This window comes from Anguilla rostrata, chromosome 8 (assembly GCF_018555375.3).
Source record: "Anguilla rostrata isolate EN2019 chromosome 8, ASM1855537v3, whole genome shotgun sequence".
Taxonomy (NCBI): domain Eukaryota; kingdom Metazoa; phylum Chordata; class Actinopteri; order Anguilliformes; family Anguillidae; genus Anguilla; species Anguilla rostrata.
Window position 1 is genome coordinate 52,123,055 of NC_057940.1, and position 23,117 is coordinate 52,146,171.

Consider the following 23,117-nt stretch of genomic DNA (forward strand, 5'->3'; position numbering starts at 1 on the left):
GACAACCCATCCCTCGTCAAGCATCGCACCACCGGTCACTGTGCGAGAGAGGGGATGGAGAGGGGGTCTTACTAAAACCTCTAGAGGTCAAGGCACTTCGCAATAGGAGGGCGCACGGTTTTAGGAGGGGGTCGACGTTCGCTCGTTTGCTCTCTGAGTCTTTAGCCGGTCTGGGGTAACTCTCAAGTCCTCACTTGATGACTGCCTGAGCCTGCTGCCCACCCTGGGCCATGGATGGAGCGGAGGACCGGATGGACGGCACGCTGAAATCAGGCAGGTCGCGCATGCTTTCATAGAGACAAAATGTTGCTGAAGGATATCGCTGGACGTTTATGTATTTACATACGCTGCATATGTACACGTGGCATTTACAGGCTTTCCAAATCCGCTGGCGGTGCAAATCTCCATCTGGGACAGAAGCAGGGGTGTGGTGTGTGATCCCCCCCCCCCCGGGGATCACAGGTCGGCTGTGGTGGAGACGTGGGACAGGCGCGGGTCCGAATCCACCTCCATGCGGTAGTGGTACCCCTCCAGCGCCTCCCTGCAGGCGTCCCGCGTGTCGAACATCCAGCGCTTGATGCCCTTGCGGTTCAGGTAGAGGACGAAGAGGAAGACCACGCCCACGAAGCCCAGCACCACGCCCAGGAAGACGTAGGAGGTCTGCAGGGCCAGGTCGGCGCCCCCGCCGCCCTCGCCCCCCTCGCCCGCCTCGTCCTCCAGGCAGCCGCCCGGCGCCCCGCCCGCCTCCAGCAGGGTGTAGTTCCGCAGCGCGGGCGGCGAGGCGCAGGCCAGCCGCTCGGCGTCGGCGGGCCGCTCCCGCGAGCCGTTGAGCCAGCGGGCGAGCGGCAGGGCGGCGCAGGAGCAGGACAGCGGGTTGTGGGCCAGGAGCAGCCGGGCACGGGGCGCCGCCTCCAGCTCGGCCAGGCTCTCGCCCCAGAAGCCCCGGAAGGCGTTGCGCCTCAGGTCCAGCTCCTCCAGGCGCCCCAGGCCGGCCAGCGTGCCGTTCCGCAGCGCCGCCAGGGAGTTGTTGGCCAGCAGGAGGCGCCGGAGGGCGGGGAGGCGGCGGAAGGCGCCGGGGGGGAGGGTTCCGAGCGCGTTCCCGGACAGGTCCAGCCCGCGCAGACCGCTCAGGGCGCCCCCCCGGAGCAGGCGGGCCAGGTCGGCCCCGGCGGAGGGGTCCCGGAGGGCCCGGCTCAGGTTCAGCTCCTGCAGCGTCCTGCCCGGGACCGCCAGTGCCTCGGGGGGGATCGCCGCCAGGCGGTTGCCGCTCAGGTCCAGGAAGAGGAGGCTGTGCAGGCCAGAGAAAGCCTGGGGCTCCAGCTCTGTGATCCTGGGGGGGGGGGCGAGACTCAGGTTATGGGTGCAAGCATTCGACCCAAATTTCACCTCTTCACCACTACGCTCCCAAACACAACACAGCGTCCGTGCGGTATTCTGAAATATAATAGTCATACTGCATAGTGGGAACTTAATGAATGTGCAAGTGCCTAAAAATGACAATTGCTGTGGAAACTATGAAGCTCAGATAATATGAGGCATCATATTATAGCACCTGAAAACCTCTGGTAATGTTATAATATGCAATACAAATTGAGAGTGCGGACAGAATAACAGCATAACACTGAAATGGAAATGCCAAACTAAAATAAAAGCAACAGACATAAATGTATCTATAAAATACAACTGGACAACTAAGAGGTGGAAGAAAATCCTTTAAAACACAACTTGAATAGTTTTTTTTTATAATCAGCCGTACTACACAAATAGAAGTTCAGAATTATACTTGATCTGGAGCGGTATGCTTTCAAGATATGTCCGATTTCCCCGGTGGCACGTTCCGCTGCCCTCGGCCATTCTGGTCTGTTCTCTTACCCGTTGTTGCTCAATGACAGCGTGGTCACGTTATCGAGTCCTTTAAACGACTCTGATCCGATTCGACTTATGTGGTTCCCAGTGATGAAAAGGTTCCGCGTGTAACCGGGGATCCCGGTCGGTATGTGTCGCAGGTCCTTGGAAACACACTTAACAGTTTGCGCAGCTTCGGAACATTCGCAGCGCGGTGGGCATGCCGCGTGCAGGACAGAGACGTGAAGCAGCCCGCAGAACAGGAGCCAGGTAAAACCAATCATTTTGGAAAAAAACAGTTAAAAATACAATGGTAGTCGCAATGATTAAATCTGAGCAGAGTCCCAACAGCAATCTGGAAAATAGTTCGTTCACGAACGCAGACAAGTACCTTCATCTAACTTAAAATAAAAAAATAAGTTCAGTCCGGTCTTTTGTTGCCTCGCGACTAACTACTGTAATCACAGTTATTTTTTAATGTCCTCCTTAGACATGTAGCATTTAACGAACAATTATCGTGGGAATTGCGGGGCGGTCAGTCACTCTTCTGTCCACAAACCTACCCCCTTAATACCTGGGACAGCGTGATGTGAACTTTCCTTTGGAACATGTAAAGCAAAAAAAAAAAAAGAGAGAGGTCGTCTTCCCCAATGCGTTCCGCGGTGTCAGCTTGCCTTTGATGTCGTCGCTGACCTTGCGTGGGTTATGCACGGCCGGTCTGCTCAGCGAATCTCCCTGTGAGAAGGCGAGCGCGGGCTCTCACGAGTGTTTAGTCCCATGAAATTAAAACGCTATCACCTCGCACAGTCGCCCAGCGCAAGACATGCGGAGGAGGGACCGCCCGGTTTTCCGATCGCGTACTCTGTACCGCTTTTCTTAAAGAAACACTAATCTCACCAGAAAAAAATTGTACTATGACAAATCATACACAGACATGTCAACCATTTATTGTTATTATTATTATTATTATTGTTGTTGTTGTTGTTGTAGTAGTAGTGAAAGTAGCAGTAGTAGTAGCAACCTAGTAGTAGTATTTAGTAGTAGAATTAAGTTTGTGGTTTGTGCATTTAGGCTATTGGGTAATCCTGATTGTCATAAAGGCATTGCAGACCACTTTAACTACATCAAATTTCCTGCTAAATTTCTTGTGTGTTCTTGTTTCCTGTTATAAATTATATCCGTTTTGCCTGCGTGGTTTTCCAGTGGCAGGTTTTCTTGGCAGGTAGGATGACAGAGACTTTGAATAATGTGATTCTGCTGTGTCCATACTGACCTCGTGCTTGTCTTTCGGGTGATTAGAATCGTAGGACTAGTAATATACGATCCCCACGAGACAGTGTCATAAACGGCAAGTGAGTGTTGCGACGGGGGGGAAAACTCATTTCAAAAGCAACAGTCCTTCATTAAAGGTGACAGAACAGTATCTCTAATTTATACCTCAAAATATGCACTAATAATAGATGTGCGCTGTCTGAAGGGCAAGCCTTTTGGTATACTCGTAAAAGCGCATTATCAGGTGTTTAGCTGTCCCTGGAGAGGAGCTCATTCTACGCCCTCGCAAGTTCGGGATTGAAACTGTAGCTGCTAGGCTACTTACCGAAGCAAGAATCCAATGGCATGACTGTAAAGGGAACAACTTGTAGCGTCGGCTTTAAAGCGTTACTTAATGGCTTTGTAAGAGAGCCGGCTATGCAAATAAATAATGCAATATAAAGAAACGTATTCGGAAACAGCTCGTGAATTCCTGCTAATGGGGGAAAGTGTGAGAACGAGGAAAGTGTGGTAATACGATCAAAAGTTTGGAAATTGTGCTGAATTTATAACGGACGCACACCAGCTTCTGTTAGTGTGAGACCACCAATTTAAATCTCTCATATTCACCAAGCTGTTGCAGTGCTATCTGAATGAATTTATAAATGGATCAATGGAAAAATAAATAAAGTATCAGCAATTGACCAATTAACCATGGGCTATTAAACATGTTTTTTTTAAATGTTTTATTTAGGCTACAACCAAATTTACAAAGAATAAAGATGACACAGGCATTCACGGATGCAGTAGCAATTCAAACACCACCGTTTGAAGACGCCGATGACACCAACCAATCGGGTTCATGGTACGTCTATAACCGATTTCATTTCATAGGACTTTCTTAGAGGAGAATCAGTAGATGCAAAAAATTCACTGAATTAACCAGCCCGTTCCCACACCCCTTACTAAAGACGTATTCAAAAATAATAATAAAGGTTTTTTTTGCTGCTGGACATGACTGGGTCCTGCTAATGCCTGCAGCTGCCTGTCTCCCCGGGCTCCTAAATTTAGAAGCACAAAAAGGTAGTAATGCTAGCAAATTTAATTCCTGCAGTTACAGCATTCCGAGCAAATGGACGATATGAATGACATACAAAGAAAGCATGTTCAGACAGTTTAGTAGAATGGGCTACCGTTATTCACGCGATCCAAAACAGGTCTCAGCTACATGCTCACCTACTCACCCGCGTCCACTTGCACGGTTTACCCCATTCTCAGACAACACGTTCACGCGCGGATGCACACATCTACCCGCACACGGATGCACATGTATGTGCGCATGGTCACCCTGACGTGAGCACGCACGCGAGCCTCAGTGGAGACAGGTCACAAGTTGTGTCTGCGCGCGGCACGATGGCAGTTAAAACGCTGGGGCCCAGGACGTATAGCCTGTAGGGTTGAGTCACGTGTGGGGCACGGCTGTTACATCCGAACCTTTTTTTATAATGCACATTTCCCACCAAATTGTAATCACAAATTGTGCTTCTTAACACATCTGTAGATCAGGAGCAGTGTAGCCAAAGCGCCTGCACTCCCTTCAGTTAATCGGCCTGCTGCCCTGTGGCTATTTACCCCCCTCAACATTAGTCTATCTGACAACAACCGTTAGGTTGTGGCTAATGATGTCACTGGAAGTAACCAATGTCATGGCAACAAAAGGAACACTGGCTGACTTATAATTCAATTACATTTTATTTGTATAGTGCTTTTTACCGAGAACTGTCACAAAGACGCCTCACAAAGTAGCAAGGCTAGAAACACAGCAAAAAGAGCAAACACCAGGCCTGAACCCCCAAATAGCAAGTACATGAGGTTAAAACTCCCTCAAACGGTGGCGAGAAAAAACTCCCCAATGGGAAGAAATCTCGAGAGGAACCCGGCTATAGAGGGAGAGCCCATCCTCCACTGGCCAGCCTGGTGTAAAGTAGCAGTAGAATGGAATGTGGCAGAAATGCTACAAGGGATCTGTCACAGCCAATAGAATGGGTTAACCAGGATACAGCTTTGGTGAAAGCTAACAGGAACAACAGAAGCCCGAATGGTATAGTTCAGTATATCAGTGCAGTTTATCACCAGCATGGTATGCACCCAGTTGTGTCCCTCTATGGCTGATGATAAAAGGCTAGGCTCTGCTAGCCTCAAACCTGCAGCCCCAGGGTCCAGTCTGCACCAACAGAGCCACTCCAGAGGGTCCTGCAGTTTAAACTGAGACTATGTCAAATTTAATATGCTAATTTGAGCCAAGATTGATTTTCATGACCACTGTTCGGCAATTACAAAACACCACATAAAATGTGTTAGGAAAAAAAAAAAAAAATCTGACTGCAGCAGATTCAGAAAAGGCTTCTTTAAATTTATGATTAAATTGTGGTAAATTGTGTTTCCTAATATTAATGTATGACATTGAACAATGGCTCATGCTCCAGAATCAAGAATATACAGTTGAGTAAAAAAATAAATAAATAAAATACAGTAACTCACAAGAAGCAGCAACATTAGTCAGTGCAGTGGAGCGAACAAGCTTTATGGACCCTAGAAGTCAAAGCACTGACATTAGACCTTTTTATTTATTGCACAATTCTGGTATTAGCTTCAGCTGTCTCTGGTCTACGACATTTACTCAAATTCTACCAAATTCTTCCTTTGTATCGCTCTCTCCTGCCAAACAAACATCTAATAATCTGTCATTTATTACTGATTATTACAGGAAGAGACCTTCGGTATTCACTTATCGTACATTGCTTTGGATAAACGCATCTGTCAAATAAAATGTAATGTAAAGATATTGTCCAAACGCAGCAGAATTGCCTGATATGCTCATTTGGAAATAAGCTTACTGGAAATAAAAGCCCAGCCATATTTCTCTCATTGCGTGAAAACTCCTGCATCTGTTCCTCTTGCAGTGAAATCAAAGGGTTCCCACAAATCCCCTGGATTTTGAGCGGGATCTTCTGGGGGTCCGTCCCAGCTGTGCACACCCCTGCTGTGCCTTTAAGGGGGGGCCCGTTTGCACATCTGGACACAGAGCAACCGGGGAACCCAAACAAGCCCCAATCCCACTCACATCTGGGGGGGTACTCTGGGGTCAGGAACATTTGTGCACTTGTCATAACAAACACACAATCGTCTGAATTACAAAAAGAGCAAGAATAATCATCAGCAGCACCTATATTTCTCAGTTTCACCTAACTTCACTACTCATTGAAAAAAATGTTTATAAATTCAACAACCAACAGAACCACTTTCCAAAGTAAAAAATATATACATCAGATGTAAACGCAATAGCAGCAAGTATTTACGATTCACACTTTAAAGATAGTAAGGCTTTACATATGGATGATTTTGTTTCTGTTCTGTGTTTACTGTTAGGCTGCAAAGCAAACATTTGTCCCTGTCAAAAAAAGAAGCTCCAACAGTAGGGGGGGGGGAATAAACAGTTATCTTACATGGCTTCATTTCGAAGTGAACTATAACCAGACGTGATCTGATATTTTAACTATCTGTTTCCTCCTGCTCAAAAAGTGCAAAAGAGGTCAGGGGGTTAACAATGGACTGTGATGTCAGTATTCTCTCCTGTGGGGTGAATGGGGTGGGGGGGGGGGGGATTGTAAAATTCAGAGGAGAAGCAACAGGGCCGTTCTCCTCCCACCATTTCAAAAAGTCGCCAAAACAGTCAGCAGGTCTCCGTCCTCCAGCACTGCTCCGTGGGTTCCTGATGGGAAAAGCTGCCTGGCTCATAGTCAGCCCCCGTCAATCCAAAAGCTGGGTTCCCCGCGCCTCTCCAGGGGGGGTCAGAAAACCCCAAAGGTCCCTTCAGCTCCCTGCTTCCTGGGTGACTGGTGCTTTTTCAGTTCGCCGCCCCGACAGCCCAGAACCTTCTCTCTCCTGCCCCGAGCCTTGCCCCCCCCGGCAGGGTCACCGCAGGTCACCAGGGTGATTGTGAGGATGACTCCAAATAGGAGGAAGACGGGCAGCCAGGTCTTCAGGAACCCCCCTGAAGAAAAAAAGGCAGAAAGTGTGTGGATGAAGTGGAGAGAGAGAAAGAGAGAGAGAGAGATATCTGACCTTTCTTGTCTTATGCCGTTTTACCCTCATATATTTCCTCCTCTTCTTCATATGAAATGCAGCATTATTGCTGAAGTGGTCTCCAGCTGATCTCTAATCAGTTCCAAGACCCTCCCACGAGTGAAAATCCACTGCCAGTCAGCTCCAGTCTTCTTGATTTCAACAGGCATTTCAATCCATCGCCCACAAAACGGCATATCGAATCAGAAGCACACTGTCAACACAGCAGTGATGGTGGAATGCTCCAAAATTTGGCTATAGCTTCATAATTTGTCTGTTGGTTTCCTTGTTATTTGGTCATTATAATTATAGTGGTATGTTATAGTTATGGGCCAGCAAAGGCGATACGTTAGAGCATGCCCCCTGGTGGCTGGGTGTGGTAACTGGTCACAGTTTTGCACTGTATTTGGCTTACTCTCCTTCACCGTGGAACTTGTGCGCGACAGTACGCTACAGCACTGTGGTACATAATTGCATTTTTGTTGTCATCACGCTCAATGCTTCGGTTGTTGATCCTCATCTTGTCATTAACACTGCTACATGACACTCCGAATAAGCGTGCGAGCTGTGTGATTGGACGTAAATAACTCACCTGACACGTTTGCCGCGAACGAGGGAGAGCAGGCAGTCATCGACCGTGTTCCAAGAGAAGCAGTTGTCATAGCGCATCAGATTCGGTGCCATGGCAACATGTGAGTGACAGTTGTTGCAGCAGAGGTTGTGCTGAAGGAAAAACAGGAAAAATGTTTCATATACACACACACACACACACACACACACACACACACCACCCTAAAACAGTATTAACTGTCATTAAGGAGCAGCTGTAATTTAAAGGAAGATAAAATTGGGTACAACATGTACCTTTGTGTGTGTGGAGGTCTAAGCAGACATTCTCTTCAGCCTTCTCACCACCGGACATGCTCACATTCACCTCTCTCTGTGTCCCTCTCTCCTCTCCTCTCTCCTCCATCCCTCCACGCTCTGTCCTTACCATCTGTACATCTGTTTGTACATTACAAGCATTTAGCAGACGCTCTTATCCAGAGCGACTTACAGAACTTTTTACATCGCATTTACACTGCATCCATTTATACAGCTGGATATACACTGAATGCAGGTACCTTGCTCAAGGGTACAACGGCAGTGCTCCACCCGGTGTGGGAGCCGATGATGGACACCTTGCTGACATTCAAACGTTACAGCAGCGTTACGGCAACGTTACAGCAACGTTCACAGCTCCTCTACAACCGAAACAAGCACACCCTGGCATTGGCCCAGCTTAACAGATCTGGTGCCATGAATAAGAAAAAAAAACTCAACGATGACTCAGAGATCAGTTTTATGAAGACAGTAGCAGATATGCTAATCATTGCGCACAAGGTCACTCGAAATGGCTGCAGTTCAAAGCAATGCACAGAGGCTCTGATGGACTGACTTTGTGGGTCTCCCAAACGCCATGCTATCCTCCTGCAAATAGAGACAACCATGTTGAGCATTACTAGAGAGATCTAGCTAAACCTCAGGCTAAGTGTAAGATTGCAACTCACCAATGGTGTGGATTAGCTAAACTCAGCAGTTAGTGTGTGAGATCTAGCTAAAACCTCACCATGTTATATATGTGTGTACAGATCCAGCTCAAACCTCACCATGCTATATGTGTGTGTAGAGTGTTCTAGCTAAAACCTCAGCATGCTATATGTATGTGTAGAGATCTAGCTAAAATCAGATGTATGTGTTGAGATCTAGCTAAACCACTGTAATATGTGTGTACAGTCATCAACCTACCATGCTATTGGTTGTGTAGAGTGTTCTAGCTAAAACCTCAGCATGCTATATGTATGTGTAGAGATCTAGCTAAAACCTCAGCATGCTATATGAGATCAAGCTGGCTGGCACCTGGAAGAACGTGATCTCTGCCACCCTTGACAGGCCTAAACCCTCACCAGGCGGAAAGTATAGGACCTCTCTTCAAGCGGTCAGATGAGATCGCCCATTTGCAAATCACCCGTTTAAAATATGCAGCGGACGTAAAAGGGCCCTTTTATCTCCCTGTCAGGAAGGCACCGCTGGTCCAGCGTGCTCGTCCACGCTTGTCCTGTTCACCGACATGCGGCCCAGCCCACGCGGGCCGATCGCGTGTCCCGCGGTCCGGCTGCCGTAATTAACCGGCGGAGATAGATATGGAGTCACGGGTGAGAGGGGGGTGAGTCGTAGCGCTGCCTTTTCTTCAGCCCCTGCAGGGCGGAGCGTGATTGACACGGGGCTTCTGGCAAGTGTCGCCACCAAAGTCAAACTATACGCCCTTATCACGTTTCCAGAATTTTCCGGCTGCCGTTTCCACCCCGTTGTTCGATCGGAGGCGGCGGGTGCCCGGGTCTGAGCCGAACACAGCCGTCCCGAGAGAACAGGATTACGGATAAGGGGGTTAAAAAAAAGTCGAACGCGCCCCGCCCCCGCCCCCCGCCCCCCCCTCCTCCCCAGTTTCCGTCAGGATACTTTCCAACGAGAAAGGAACCCAATACCAGCGGAGGGCAGGACAGAGCCTGCTGCCTGCCCTGTGCTGGGAAGCTCACTCGTATGGATTTTCTCTTTGGGACAGCAGGATGTGTTCGAAGGCCTGTGTCGGCGAGTTAGCCGAACGTTATCGAACGGCGCATCGATCTCGGGGGGGGAGGCTTAAATGTCCCGGACTGCTATTCCTAAAAGAAGGGGCGGGGGAAAAGTGCCTTCATGCGCCACTCTACTGACCGACAGAAAAGGTCTGTGCCTTCCTCTACCACCCCCCACCCCCCCCACCCCCACCCCCTGCCCCACCCCACCCCAAGTCAAATAAATTTGCAATTCTGGAAAGCGAAACTGTCTGGAAAGGGTTATGCAAATCATCTCCATTTACTGGCGAGTCATCTCCATTTACTGGCATTCCTTAAATTAGGAAGACAATTTCTAACACATGCAGGTGCCACAGCTTTGCCGGGGGAAAGTGGTGCGTGCGGTGGTTCCAAAACCGCTCCTCGGGCACTCTGAGCCAGATCCAGGTATTTGGTGCGTTCCACCTCAAGCACACCTGATACAACTAACGAAGCCCTCGATTAGCCGCACCTGGTGTGCTCCAGGTACACACCAAATGCCTGGATGTGGCTGGGGATGCCCGAGTAGAGATTTTGGAGCCAATGTCCTAGGGCGGATAAGGAAGTGATGCAAGAGGCCATCAATTCCACTTCCCGTAGTCCAGTGTTCTGGAGCCGGGGTAAGGCACAAACTCAAAGGTTCGGCCCGGCGAAGTCTCAGGTCACATCTGCGGACGTGCACATTCCCCCGCGTCCCACAACGGGCAACAGCCACCTGACGACAGGAAAGGAGAGGGAGAGGAAGAACGAGGCAAGACGGAGGGAGAGAGAAGGGAAGAAAGGGGCTCTACCTCTCTACCTCTCCCAAACACTGCTTTTTAAAGACCGAACTCACAGGCCTTAATCTCTGTCTGCAATCGCATCCCCAACCACCATTACTGCTTGCGGCTAGCTCAGAGGGCCAGCCATTCTACTTCCTTGTCATTTAAGGTTGTTAAATAAAATCGTATCGTCTTTAATGAAAAGGGTGGTCCTTATGCCACCCCCCCGTGTTGTGTCAGTGCACGGTCGAGCGAGGTGACTGCCGCGCGTTTTGCTGTCCATATGCCGTCGCGTCAGTCCCCTCTTATGAATTATGCAACAGAACCCAATAGCCTCACCCGTGCGTTTACATTCTCAAACCAGCCAGCCAAACCATCAACGCTCGAGGTGAAAAAAATGTGGCAATGTTCTTTATTCACAGCTATTAGTGCGTGCACAGAAATAGCTCGGCAGCTATCAACTTCAGAGCCATAATAGGCTCGTTCTAGTGATTAATGTTAGACAAAAATTCATAAACGACGGCCGATGGGATAGCACGGAAACAAGCACTGGAGCTTAACAGAAATGACAGCTACCCACGACTGCACCGGGATAGGGGTCCCAGCGATGCAGTAAGGATACGTTCTGTCAGCGCCCCCTTGGCAATTATTCATTGTGTCAAACTCGCTCACATCTGCCATTACTTCCAAAACTTTTCAGTTCCGCGACTTCCCGATTCTCTCTGCCGAGCCACCTCGCTTCCGGGTTCCAATTAAGTCTACCACGTGATCATAATTTCGTCGCATGAATGTCAACTAAGGTTAAGTAAACTAAGGTTAATTAAGTTTTACCAATTGTGTTGACTGGATGCGAATATTTAAATAACTATGCTATAGTTATGCCGCAATTAATTATTTTAAAATAAATGTTCAGTTCTTTAAATGAACGGTTCTGAATAAATCGAGAGCTTCTGATGACAGGCATCAGCATTTAGCAAACCCCTACATCTGTTAATCAGCAGGGGCTCCAAGCATCCAGAGTTTTGGCTACCGTCTCTCTGTTTACCCGGTCAAGTGCGTACTAGACAATGTGAAGGAGCAATTTCATTGATGAACAAAATCACTTACACACTTGAACATGTATGAATAGCGCACACATTACCTACAGCTTTCAGACACGTGTACTTCTGACGCTCTGCAAAGCTCTGCCAAATGAAAGAAGAAAACAAATGATTTTGTAAATTTGGCCAAGGCAATACAGATATTCAAAATGGGCTACTGTCGAATTAACAAGGGACCCAAATAAGGGGTGTTTTCTCCCCCCCCCCCCTTTGTTTTTCCAGTCGAATACCCCTTGTGCCTTTAGGTCACTGTTTGTTCCAGGTTTACCAAATAAGCGTGACTCTGGACCGGGAAGGCCCTGTCCCTTTTGGCCTGGATTGATTTCATTCAGCGTCAGCGTGCCACCATTTTTGTCCTGCCCGCCGGGCATGATTTGCCAGCTGCTGCCGTGCTGCAGCCCCTCTCCATCTCTGACACCCGGGACCAGATGTCTGCGACTGTCTTCCTGTAGCTCTGGATGGATTATCTGGGAAGGCTTGTCATTCGTAAGGGCAGGACTACCTTCACCGCCGTTTAATAGGCTGCCCGAGTCACAAGTTATTAAACGCCGTAAAAAAAATAAAAAAAGCGAACCCCGGTAAGATTGCTGACGTTATTGGCAGCGACCAGCTAACGTTCACCCTGATCCCGCACTGTCTGGAGTACCAGTACAGCAGTAGGGACAGGTGCAGGAGCTGGTTGTAACCGTGTCCACACGCTGCTCGTCGGACACGGCTGTCACAAGGCGTTTTTTTTTTTAGGCAGGCTGAACGAAGCAGACTTGACACGCAGCTGGAAAACGAGCAGGAGCGGTCTTTGTTTCTGAGCACTGTCAAACTGTGACAGGTATTGGCCCGCGTTGTGCATTCGTGTGACGAGAAACAAAAGCCAGCAGTCATTCCGAAGACAAGGGGAAGTCATCAGGAAAATGTCAGTTTGATATTTAGTCCAAACAGTCAGCCCAATTAGGCTTAAAACACTAAAAAGGTGTTGTTTTTTTTACCTCCTCACAATTTTCAGCTAAATGGCAGGTGTTTTATTTCTATTTGATTAATTAAATGTGGCACATAGACACCACAGTATTTACTGCTGAAATACTGAGCCAGTTTGAAACCGGAGGCATCTTCCTCACTCCCCCAAGACTCTTCTCCCAAAGACAGAAAAGGTAGTAAACACAAAGTTAGGGGAAGATGTAAGTGTTCTGGGACTCTCCAGGCAGAAAAATAAAAGCTAATAAATAAGTCAATCTGACTTGTTAAAATGAACAAGAAATGAATTACAATTGAAAAAATATAACTTACATTTTTCATGATTAATATAATTAGGTACAAATTCAGTCGTGTTTATTATTTACTTGAGTTATTTACACTTATTTATCCAAGTATACAGTATTTTGTTCTAAATATCCAGATCTTATTGTTCCCAAAGATTTTTAATTCCAGTTGGAATATTGATTATTCTACCAAAACAAAAGTCATTTTAACCTTTAAATGACAGGGATGGAGCTATTGTTTTCCTTAGTGGGATGCAATTACCAGTGAATCTGTCTCCCACAATCCTCTCTGCTCTAATCTGAACATTCTCAGGGGAGCCTCCATACCCTCCCTAAACCTCAAAATAGCGGATCAGCACTAACCTTCGAAAACCCCCACACCGTTCCTGCGGTGTGACATTTCTAAACGCTGATTCTACCAGTCGCTCGATCGCCTCGGCCGTGTGCAGCAGGCAGCGCGAGTTGAAGTGGGCCTCGCGCGTGTGAAATGCGAGACGCGATCCGCTGCCTGTCTGCTTTTCACCTGCACGGTCACCCACCCACCTGCGCGGCTCTTCAGACAAATTGGCTCCCCGAGTCGCTGTTTCGGAGACGGGGCAGCGGCTATAACGAGCGAAAACAACGGTGTCCTGGAAGTTTTGTCAGAGCGCGTGGGCGGTGTACTTCAGAATAATGGAAAATCTACCGCGGCGGCGAGATTGGGAGACAGTTCTTTGAAGCCCCCGGGGACACGGGGCGTGTTGCTATCTTTGGAGCGGGGAGCGGCCGGACGTGCGAGTGATGGTCTAGAGCAGAACTGCAAACTGCTGATATCTGTGATACTGAGCACCGCCAGATGGAGAGGAAATTAGATCAATTTTTGAAATTTCTTCTTTTTTTTTTTTGGTGTGACTCAGCTCAAGACTGAACCCGGGTTTGTTCCTGTGTCAGGCCGAAGATTATATAAACATACTGCTGTTGCACTGCAGTGTTCGCAGTTCCAAAAATTGTGAATACTAATACTGGTGGAACTATCACATATCATCAGGGACACTAATTGAAAAGCAATCAAAATGTTTAGAATAGATAGTGTGCAGGGCAGTCGGTTGATTTGCTCCGATCAAGTAGATTGTCAGCCAGTGACAGATCCACCCTCAAATCCACAAAGTGATCAAGTAGAGATTGACAGCCAGTGACAGATCCACCCTCAAATCCACAAAGTGATCAAGTAGAGATTGACAGCCAGTGACAGATCCACCCTCAAATCCACAAAGTACAAATCCAACAGAAAAGCACATCCCAAACGGGCAGGTTTTAGGTTAGTGCACACTAATACCAACGTGAGACAAAAGGACAGGAGGCTCATTTGTAATAAGATTATGGTCCTGAACCATTTCATGTTTTTTCACGACCACTAAGCTTGCCAAAAGATCTTCTATCAGAAAATGTTTTAGAAAACTAATGCTGAAGCATTGTATTACCTATGTTCACTTCTTGTTGAATCCAATCAATTCTTCTTCCTTTCTATATATTCTTTTTATACAAAAATAAAATTAATTTTGCAGGGCTGTAGGACAACTGCAGATGTATTTGTAAAATAGGTTCATGTTCAGGTTCATATTTTTTTCTTAAGCTTGTTGTCATAAAATCAAACTTCTGACTACAGTTTAAAAACTTTAGGATTATTTGAAGAATGCATTTGTTGTCCAAAACCCTTCCGCAGAGAAACAAGAGATGGGAATAGTTAGTGTGCCCCCTAGTGGATAATTCATGCTTCCACTAGAAAGTTTATCAATTAAACATATTGGGTGGCCAAAGTGTTCAAACTGCAAAGGACAAAAACCAGAGCTCAACCTACCAGCTTTCTTCAGCAAAATTAAACCTTAACGAATGAAAGACCAAATCAGCAGGCCTAATCTGCTGACATAGCTCAGGAGGTAAGAGCGGTTGTCTGATAGTCGGAGGGTTGCCGGTTCGAGCCCCACCCTGGGCGTGTCGAAGTGCCCCTCAGCAAGACACCTAACCCCTAAATGCTCTGGTGAATGAGAGGTATCAATTGTAAAGCGCTTTAGATAAAAGCGCTATATAAATGCAGTCCATTTACCATCTATTCGAGAGGTCTGAGAGAACCCTGTTCCAGAGGAGATGCAGGTTCTAATGTTTTCTTTGTTTTCACTGACCACATTAATTCAGCAACGAAATGCTAAATAAAAACCAGCCGATGCTGTGGCCTACAGGACCGGCATTGCGGACCCCTCATCTAGTCATCAGTGAACCGAAGAGGGAAGAAAAGGAGAAAGGATGCTGCTTAAAGTGTTCACCATCCAGTGCAGTACGGTGGTTAGGGGAGTGGACTTCTAACCCCAAAAGTTACACGTTTGATTCCCAGGCAAGGCACTGCTGTTGTGCCCTTGAACTCATTGCTGCACTGAAGTCCAGCTGTAAAAATGGACACTTTGTAAAAAGGTTACATTGTGTAAGTTGCCCAGGATAAGGGTATCTGCTAAATGCCAGTTATGCAATGTGTTTGAAGGCGACCAAAGTTCTGTTTCTTATCCAACGTGCACATGGTTTTCAATCATGATATGTGAAGTTTAGACAATTCAATATACAAATTAATGCATTTACCATTCTAAAATTATAATTATATACAATTAAACTTCGATTTGATAAATGCTGCCTCTCCATAATCCAATCAAAGTAATTAGCTCTGGCCAGTCACCTTTCTATCTGCAATAAATGTGAATTCTTCGATACTTCCCCGTTTTCTTAGTTTCCCATGTGATACACATGGTCCAATCAACGACGAGTTTGTGTTAAGTTTAAAGAGAAACGGCAAAAATGGCAGACCTTACTGGGTACTAATAAACTGTATGTCATTTGTTGAACAGATATGAAGTAGGCTCAACAGAATTGTTGGCAAAACTAGTTTCCTAACTTGAATCAACACGAAAAGTAAAAAGTACTGGGAATAATTTGAATGTTTATTTTGTAGGCTGGGCTGTTGCAAGCACGTCTTCGAATCACAGATAAAGTCTACAAACAAAATAAATGCGTATAGGACTATTTCGCTCAAAAATATTAAAAACTGAAATTAAATCACTTTTAAGCGTCAGATCTCGTTTTTACGAGCAGCCTATACACGAATGCCTCAACGGCGAGATACACTAAACTATACAAAAGAGAATGTCCAAACGTTCAACTTTCGGAAAATTTCTAAAATTCTGAATTACTAGGCTACACGGAACATTAGCTGTTGTAAGAGCAGCAGCGAACAACTTTATGTCACGGACCGCAGTTACCCAAGTTAACCTTAAGCCGCAAGCATTTATGCAGTTGTTCGTCTCTTTTGACGTATTTGCATAACAAATCATACCGTACGATATTGGCATGACCACAAGCCAAAGAAGTTAATCGGTAGCCATGTTTCCCCTTCACTTTTGTTGCTTTCCGGCCTAGTTTGGGTGCGGTTTAAACAAAAATTCCAGTGTTTATCATGCCTTTGAGATTACATCAGATACGAATGAAACTACTTTTGTTCAGCTTAATATTGCTAATATGCTCCTAAATATTTCCTGTAATGTTCTAAATGTAGCCTATACATTTATTTCTTTAAAAAAAAAAAAAACATTAATCCGTGATTCTTCGTCCTGTCGGCACAAATTTGAGCTAGGAGTGGGGACTATAGACTAAATGACTTCGACGAATGAGTCAAATTTCCCAGTTACCAAGGCGCAAATCGCTTTTACCCACCTAAATTGCGCATCTGTACGCGACCGCCTGGCGCTTTTTATTGGATACTGCGCATTGAAGTACTGGCACATCTGTAACATCCTGGCAGCTCACTGGTTGCGTTGAGGTGAAGGAGGCGTGTCTGGTGTCGGTTCGACAAGACGACAAAAAGGAGATGATCACCGGGAGAACAGACCTTACGGCGGTAAGGAGGTGGAAACAAGCTGTCCCCGGGGGCGAATCAAGGTACGACGTAAGCTCCAGCGTATGCCGATAAATCTAGTTTAAAATTCGACTCTTCTTCGGTAAGGTGTATATGCTACTGCCAGTGTTATTCCGATATAACTTTGAAGTGTAAAACTGACAACCTGTTAACTGACATGACACCAGTCAAGCGTAAACAGCACTTGGAAGATCAAATATTAGCTATCGTAACAATGATTTTACTGTGTGCAGTAGCCAGTGTGTTGGAATTGATATGAATGTCACGTTGGAGATCAATTCTTGAAGACAGAAGCGAGAAATATTTCCCGGGTAACCAGGACGCGCTGGGAGAGGAAACACTTGTTGCTTTGCTGCTAACATTCCATTCATGCCGCGAGACGTCATTTTTCACCCCGTCGTTCAGTCTTTCTGTTCTACCAAATAGATTTTGGTCGATACAGTCAAGTATACACGTAAAAAAGAAAGGGAATATTCATGACCACTTTTTATGTCAGTCAACACTATAGAGAACGTGTACCGCACAATCCAAATAACATTTTTTTTAGCCAATGATAATTTCATAATTTATTCATTAAAAAATAGCTCGATAAATAATGGTTCTCTCTTCACAGGGTACGTTCATTTTTTGTGTCATATTTAATGCTGGGGAAACATTTTAATTGCGATATGGTCACCAGTTGCAGCTATGAACTTAATCAGAGTCGTTGATCAGATTAAGCCTAGGATAGTAACATGCTCGCTATCTCATAGATTTAGCACACTGTGAACTTGAACTGGTGTCAGGACTCGGGCATGGAACCCTTGCACTGTTTTTATCTGTCTCTTTACTGAGCTGAAGGAAATAAAAACTTGAAAAGGCTTATTCTAGCTCATGCCAGTGAAAACATGCAGATTCACCACTGCAACATAATTAGAGTTTCAATGAGCACTTGTGTGTGTGTGCGTGTGTGTGAGGGAGAGAAAAAGAGAGTGTATGTATGTCTGTGAGGGAAAGAGGGAAAGAGAGAGAGGGAGAGAGAGAGTGTATGTCTGTGAAGAAAAAAGAGAGAGTGTGTGCATGAGGGAGAGAGAGACAGTGCATGTATGAGGGAGAGAGAGTGTGTGAGTGCGTGTGTGCCTGTGTGCGTGTGTGTGTGTGTGTGTGTGTGTGGTGTATATAATACTTTTGGCAGGTAGAGGCATGGTACCTGCTCAGATGCTGGTACAGGAGAGACCCATGGCCCTTGCAGTCCTCCATTATAGGCCATTCCTCACCATTCATGTCCCTGAGAACAGTGTGTACGAAACCATAAGGTGCGTCTTCTCAGACTAAAACCATAAGGTGTGTCTCCTTCTCGGACTAAAACCAAAAGGTGTGGTGCGTCTCCTTCTCAGACTAAAACCATAAGGTGTGTCTGCTTCTTGGTCTAAACCCATAAGGTGTGTCTGCTTCTCGGTCTAAACCCATAAGGTGTGTCTGCTTCTCGGACTGAAACGCAAAGAACACAATAGAGGCTGTTGCTACTTGTGGGCAGAGTAACTCTCTCTGACTGCAGAGATTTCACTGACGTTCCTGAGGTGTGCGGTGTGGGTGCATGCACATGCCAATGCCTCATGTGTGTTCTGCGTGTGTGTTTCTGTCAGCCTATGTGGGGTCTTGTAGTTGTGTTCACATCATACGCACGTGTGTGTACGACGTGCATGTGGGGACCCTACCGTGGCAGCAACTGACAGTTTTAAAATGTACTTTGAGTTGTCCTTTTTCCAAAAGGGCGCTCTCTTATTCAACAGGTGAACATTTAACTGACATAACGGCACGGAGAAACTCGAGAAAATAGCAAGTAGCAAATAAAAATAGCAAGTCAGAGAAACGGCAATGCAGAAAACTGGCTAATTGTATGCAATTATCGATAAGGCCACTCTGTGGAATGGACAGCAAATGCAAGTTAGGTAATGTACAGTAAGAGGCAAATATCTGTCCACAGTAGTGTGTGCCGATAAGCTGTAGCATTCTCCGCTTATCTTCCTCACAGTCAGATAAGGTAAAGCCTTCACACATACCCGGAGCCCAGCTGTTGTTATTTGCTCAGGCAAGGTTGCACGCTACCGCTTGATGTTGTTTTATGAACACGCCCTTCCAGATAAGACGTCTTCTGGAGCTGCTCCCCCCGGCAACGCAAACCCGGCGACCGCCATGGCGACGATGGTCATGGAGAGGATCGGGCGCCTGTTCATCAGCCCGCAGCAGGTGCGGCAGGTGCGGCGCATGCTGACGGAGGCGGCGCCCTCGGCGCCGGGGACGCTGAGGGACAGCGAGGTGCCCCGCTTTTTCCGGGAGCGCCACATCACCGGCGGCTACCGGCCGCTCGGCCGGCCGTGGCGCTACTACGTCCTGTCGCTCTTCCGCCGGCACAACGAGACGGTGAACGTGTGGACGCACCTGCTGGGGGCGCTGCTGGTGCTGCAGCGCGCCGGCCGGCTGGCCGAGACGGTGGACTTCGCCGGCGACCCGCACGCCTGGCCGCTGCTGGTGCTGCTGCTCTCCTCGCTGGCCTACATGAGCTTCAGCGCCGTCGCCCACCTGCTGGCCGCCAAGTCCGAGTTCTGCCACTTCGCCTTCTTCTTCCTGGACTACGTGGGCGTGGCGCAGTACCAGTACGGCAGCGCGGTGGCGCACTTCTACTACGCGGCCGAGGAGGGCTGGCACCGGCGCGTCCGCGGCGTCTTCATGCCCGCCGCCGCCCTGCTGTGCTGCCTCTCCTGCCTGGGCTGCTGCTACGGAAAGTACCGGAACCACAGCCTGCCGCCCTGGGTGCGGAAGGTGGGGCAGGTGGCGCCGTCCTCGCTGGCCTACGCCTGGGACACCAGCCCGGTCTTCCACCGCGTCCTGTCCCGCGGCCTCGGCCTCGGCGCGGGGGGCGACCCCGCCCTGCCCTTCCACTGCGGCCAGGTGGCCTTCTTCCTGTCCAGCGCCCTCTTCTTCACCCAGCCGGTGCCCGAGCGCTGGCTGCCCGGGCGCTGCGACTTCCTGGGCCAGGGCCACCAGCTGTTCCACGCCCTGCTGGTGCTCTGCACCCTCTGTCAGATCCACGCCTCCCACCTGGACTACCTGGGCCGCCGCCCGCTCTACAGCCGTCTCCACGGCGAGGGCGACGCCCGCTTCTTCCTGGCGCTGTTCGCGGCCACGGGGCTGGCCTGCGCCGCCATCGCCGCCTTCATGGCCGGGAAAGTGCGCCGCCTGCTGGACCGCAGGGACCGCTCCAAATGAGCGGAGGCTTTTTTTTTTTAGTTCCGTTTTTGGGTTTGCCGCGGCCCTGTTCTGGTTCTCCTCCTGCTCCGGTGGATTCTAGCTCGTGTCCTCGGCACCAATCGGATGGCTGACTTTGCTCTGCGTTACGTTAGGGCCCAATCATGCGTATCGCAGGGCAATCTCAGAATCCCCTCCTAAGTACTGAAAACATGCTGTGACTGTTGAGGACATTCATGTATTTTAATTGTCTGGGGAGAGTGTAGTACCTTTACTTACCAGTAGGTGGACGGCACCTCCGTGTAGCTGGTGCATAACACTGATTTCCAGACCTTCAAATACTTTTCTGTGCTCTGTTGATCTTGCCTTGTATAATTGAGCCAGGACACTAGGTTTGCACTTTTTGAGAGTATTTCATTGGTTCCAATACACCAGACAAGATCAGTAAAGCGCAGAAAAGTATTCGAATCCAAAACAAATATGTATTTGACCCAGGTCTGGTACTTTCCTTTCTTTCGCTTCTATTTCTGCCTCCTGAAATTACTGTTTAGACAAAAATTGGGATAAATATAAAATATGAGGGATAAAATGGTTAAGAATATTGTGGTATTTAAATATTAAAGTTTTTTTATTTTTATAAAGATGTTAATTATCTTCATGGTGTGGAGAAACCGCAGGTTTAAAATGGCGTGAGAGCTGAACGGGGTGAAATGCTGGAGAATGTGAAATGCTATAGATGTGTTCCCGATGTCTCTTTGGTGCGAGTTTACTAAACCACTACGAGATCTTCGCAAACAAAACTTCACGGGAAATGATGACTACGGACATTATGCGGTGTGTTGTTTTGCGATACGGTGTATGTTCTTTGTGTTCCATGGGTATCCCTTCGGGGTGTAGCCTGTTCTTTCTGGAAATTTTGGTGATACAGGGTACTACATTTTTTGCTGTCTTTGCTGTCTAAATCACCAAATCATTATCTCTCTCTCTCTCTGACTTTCTGTATATCTCTCTCTCTCTCTGTCTTTCTGTCTCTCTTTCTATCTCTCTGCTTTTCTGTATCTCTCTCTATCTCTCTGCTTTTCTCTATATCTCTCTCTCTGTCTTACTCTCTCTCTCTCTCTCTGTCTTTCTGTCTGTTCTCCCCTGGTTTTGTCACACCTGAAATTGTAATCATTTTTTTCTGAAGCACTTTTTACGCGCAGCTGTTGGAAGGCAGGAGACCCCCGCAGCGGAAGATCAGATTGATGGCCGTTATCTCCTAAGAGTGGTGGGGGCCGGCGCTCTGAACCTATCGCCGTTAGCGACGCTGCAGTCCCGAGTGCCTGGGCGCGGCTTTGGGATTTTTCTCCCGTTGATGCTAACGTACGAGCGATGTCACGCGTCTCTGCTGCTGTACGTCAGTGTTCCGTTAATGTGCCTGTACGGTCCAGATGGTGCTTGCTGGGTGAGCACGGCGGAGTTCCTTAAAAAAAACAAAACCGTTTTCTCTCCGTCTCCCCAGAGCTAGTGTTATTACCGTATGTTAGCCCTGTAGTTTTCTTCTTCTTTTTTTTTTTTCCACAGACAACAGCTCTCTGACAGGAGCCCGTGCGAACAGACGCAAGCTCTCATTGGCTCTCTTTCAGAGATCGCCATGGTGACCCAGTAATTAAACTGGGGTTCAGCCAGGGTCTTCTAATGAGGGCGTGGGGGAAGGCTGCTTATGGCCCTCGTGCAGTTTTTCACAAAGCATTGTGGGCCGGGGGAGGACTCCCCCCCCCAATCTCCCCGAGGTTTAATGCTTCTGTTTGATTAACTTGTATGAGGTCTTCTAGCTTTAATCACTCAATGAACTAATAAGCTGGTTGGGTGCCATGGCAACAGGAGCGCATTGCGTTTAGGTGATAATTGTACCGAAGGGGGAGAGGAGGAAGGTCGGGCACGTCTCCTCTTGTGCTGCACACAAATAGCACCTTAGTGCCAGTCAATGCTCTGAATACTTTAACCAGCAATTGAACTAGTTTTGTCATTTTTATATTTAGCCTGTAATTTTCACGTGTTCTGTACTCTGTAATGTTTTACTGCAGTGCACTTTTGGAAACGCGCCAGGGTGTAAATATCTACTGTATATCTACTTATCCACATAAAAGCAAGTAAGCCAGAGTAATCGGTTTGTACGGAAACCAGCATATACACCTGCCTTTCAGAAATTTGACAAATCTAGTATTATATTAAAAACCCTCCTAAAAGCAACCAGGAGTCTGTTTTGTCTGTATTCATTCTGCATACACACCACTCAACACTCGGCCACCATATGCAGTCCACATACGGCCTTTGCTGTCTTGTTCATTTTTTCCTTGTTGATCTTTGGCCATCTCCTTGAACTACTGAGGACCAAACGTCCATAGGCGATGCTGTCCTCTTAATGTAACACATGGTTTTTCCCTCAGAGGCTGAAAATTCAAGGAGCCCTACTGCCCTCTGGTGGAAATTCAGCAGATTGTTTATTTCGTTTAGGTACCAGGTAAGCGGTGTGCGCATCATTACCACATTGTTCTTGGCTTTCTGTCTCGTCAGCTTTTTTCGAGGTACCTCAGTTAAATGCTGCTATTTGTCACATAGTTACAGTGTGGAGGTCAGGCAGATAAATGGACATGGGAGAGTGAGGGTTTTGGAAGCCATGTTGTGGGTGGACCTACCTTGCACCTCTCATGACTCAGCAGTTTCTATAAACGGTGGTCTCTAATGGTGAGCTGAGTGCTGTGATTGGTCCACACCAGTTAATGATTGGCAGCATGCGGCAGATCAATACCATTACTGGCTTTGCAGAGCCTTGCTTTGAAGAGTGCATTATCGCACCCCAAATGAAAGGGCATAAATGAGAGCTACCTACTGTCACTGATAAGCACTGCACAGCGGCCATAAGCCCACTCCAAAAAAGAAAGCGGGGTCAAAAAAATAAAAGCTGAAAAACTCAAATTTGACGTTCTTCTCTGGGTCTAAGCACCCTA

At 47.4% G+C, this 23,117-nt stretch overlaps 2 protein-coding genes and 1 long non-coding RNA gene across 5 annotated transcripts; 1 reads left to right on the forward strand and 2 right to left on the reverse strand.

Moving 5' to 3' along the window:
• LOC135261986 (trophoblast glycoprotein-like) lies at positions 1–2,768 on the reverse strand. The gene is made up of 2 exons (XM_064348714.1): positions 1,873–2,768; positions 1–1,330 (listed from the first exon to the last, which is right to left on the reverse strand). The coding sequence occupies exons 1-2, from the start codon at positions 2,127–2,129 to the stop codon at positions 457–459; spliced, it is 1,131 nt and encodes a 376-aa protein (XP_064204784.1). The 5' UTR covers positions 2,130–2,768; the 3' UTR covers positions 1–456.
• A 4,389-nt stretch (positions 2,769–7,157) lies between these two features.
• On the reverse strand, positions 7,158–13,767 carry LOC135261988 (uncharacterized). Its single transcript, XR_010332069.1, has 3 exons — positions 13,329–13,767; positions 8,086–8,226; positions 7,158–7,944 (listed from the first exon to the last, which is right to left on the reverse strand). It is a non-coding gene; the product is annotated as an uncharacterized LOC135261988 (long non-coding RNA).
• A 2,027-nt stretch (positions 13,768–15,794) lies between these two features.
• Positions 15,795–22,359, forward strand: paqr7a (progestin and adipoQ receptor family member VII, a). Of its 3 annotated transcripts, none has more exons than XM_064348717.1 (2): positions 15,795–16,929; positions 19,022–22,359. In XM_064348717.1, the coding sequence occupies exon 2, from the start codon at positions 19,075–19,077 to the stop codon at positions 20,146–20,148; it is 1,074 nt and encodes a 357-aa protein (XP_064204787.1). In that variant the 5' UTR covers positions 15,795–16,929; positions 19,022–19,074; the 3' UTR covers positions 20,149–22,359. The 3 variants fall into 3 exon arrangements, with proteins under 3 accessions (XP_064204787.1, XP_064204785.1, XP_064204786.1); XM_064348715.1 differs by having other exon boundaries at positions 15,796–16,922; XM_064348716.1 differs by lacking the exon at positions 15,795–16,929 and adding an exon at positions 16,936–18,194.
• Positions 22,360–23,117: the final 758 nt, after the last annotated feature.

Excerpts from the sequence above, each read along its gene's own strand:
- LOC135261986 (XM_064348714.1), bottom strand. The coding sequence starts at position 2,129 with ATGATTGGTTTTACCTGGCTCCTGTTCTGCGGGCTGCTTCACGTCTCT. Across the intron at positions 1,331-1,872 it reads CTGTCATTGAGCAACAACGG|GATCACAGAGCTGGAGCCCC; the intron begins GTAAGAGAACAG and ends CCCCCCCCCCAG.
- paqr7a (XM_064348717.1), top strand. The coding sequence starts at position 19,075 with ATGGCGACGATGGTCATGGAGAGGATCGGGCGCCTGTTCATCAGCCCG.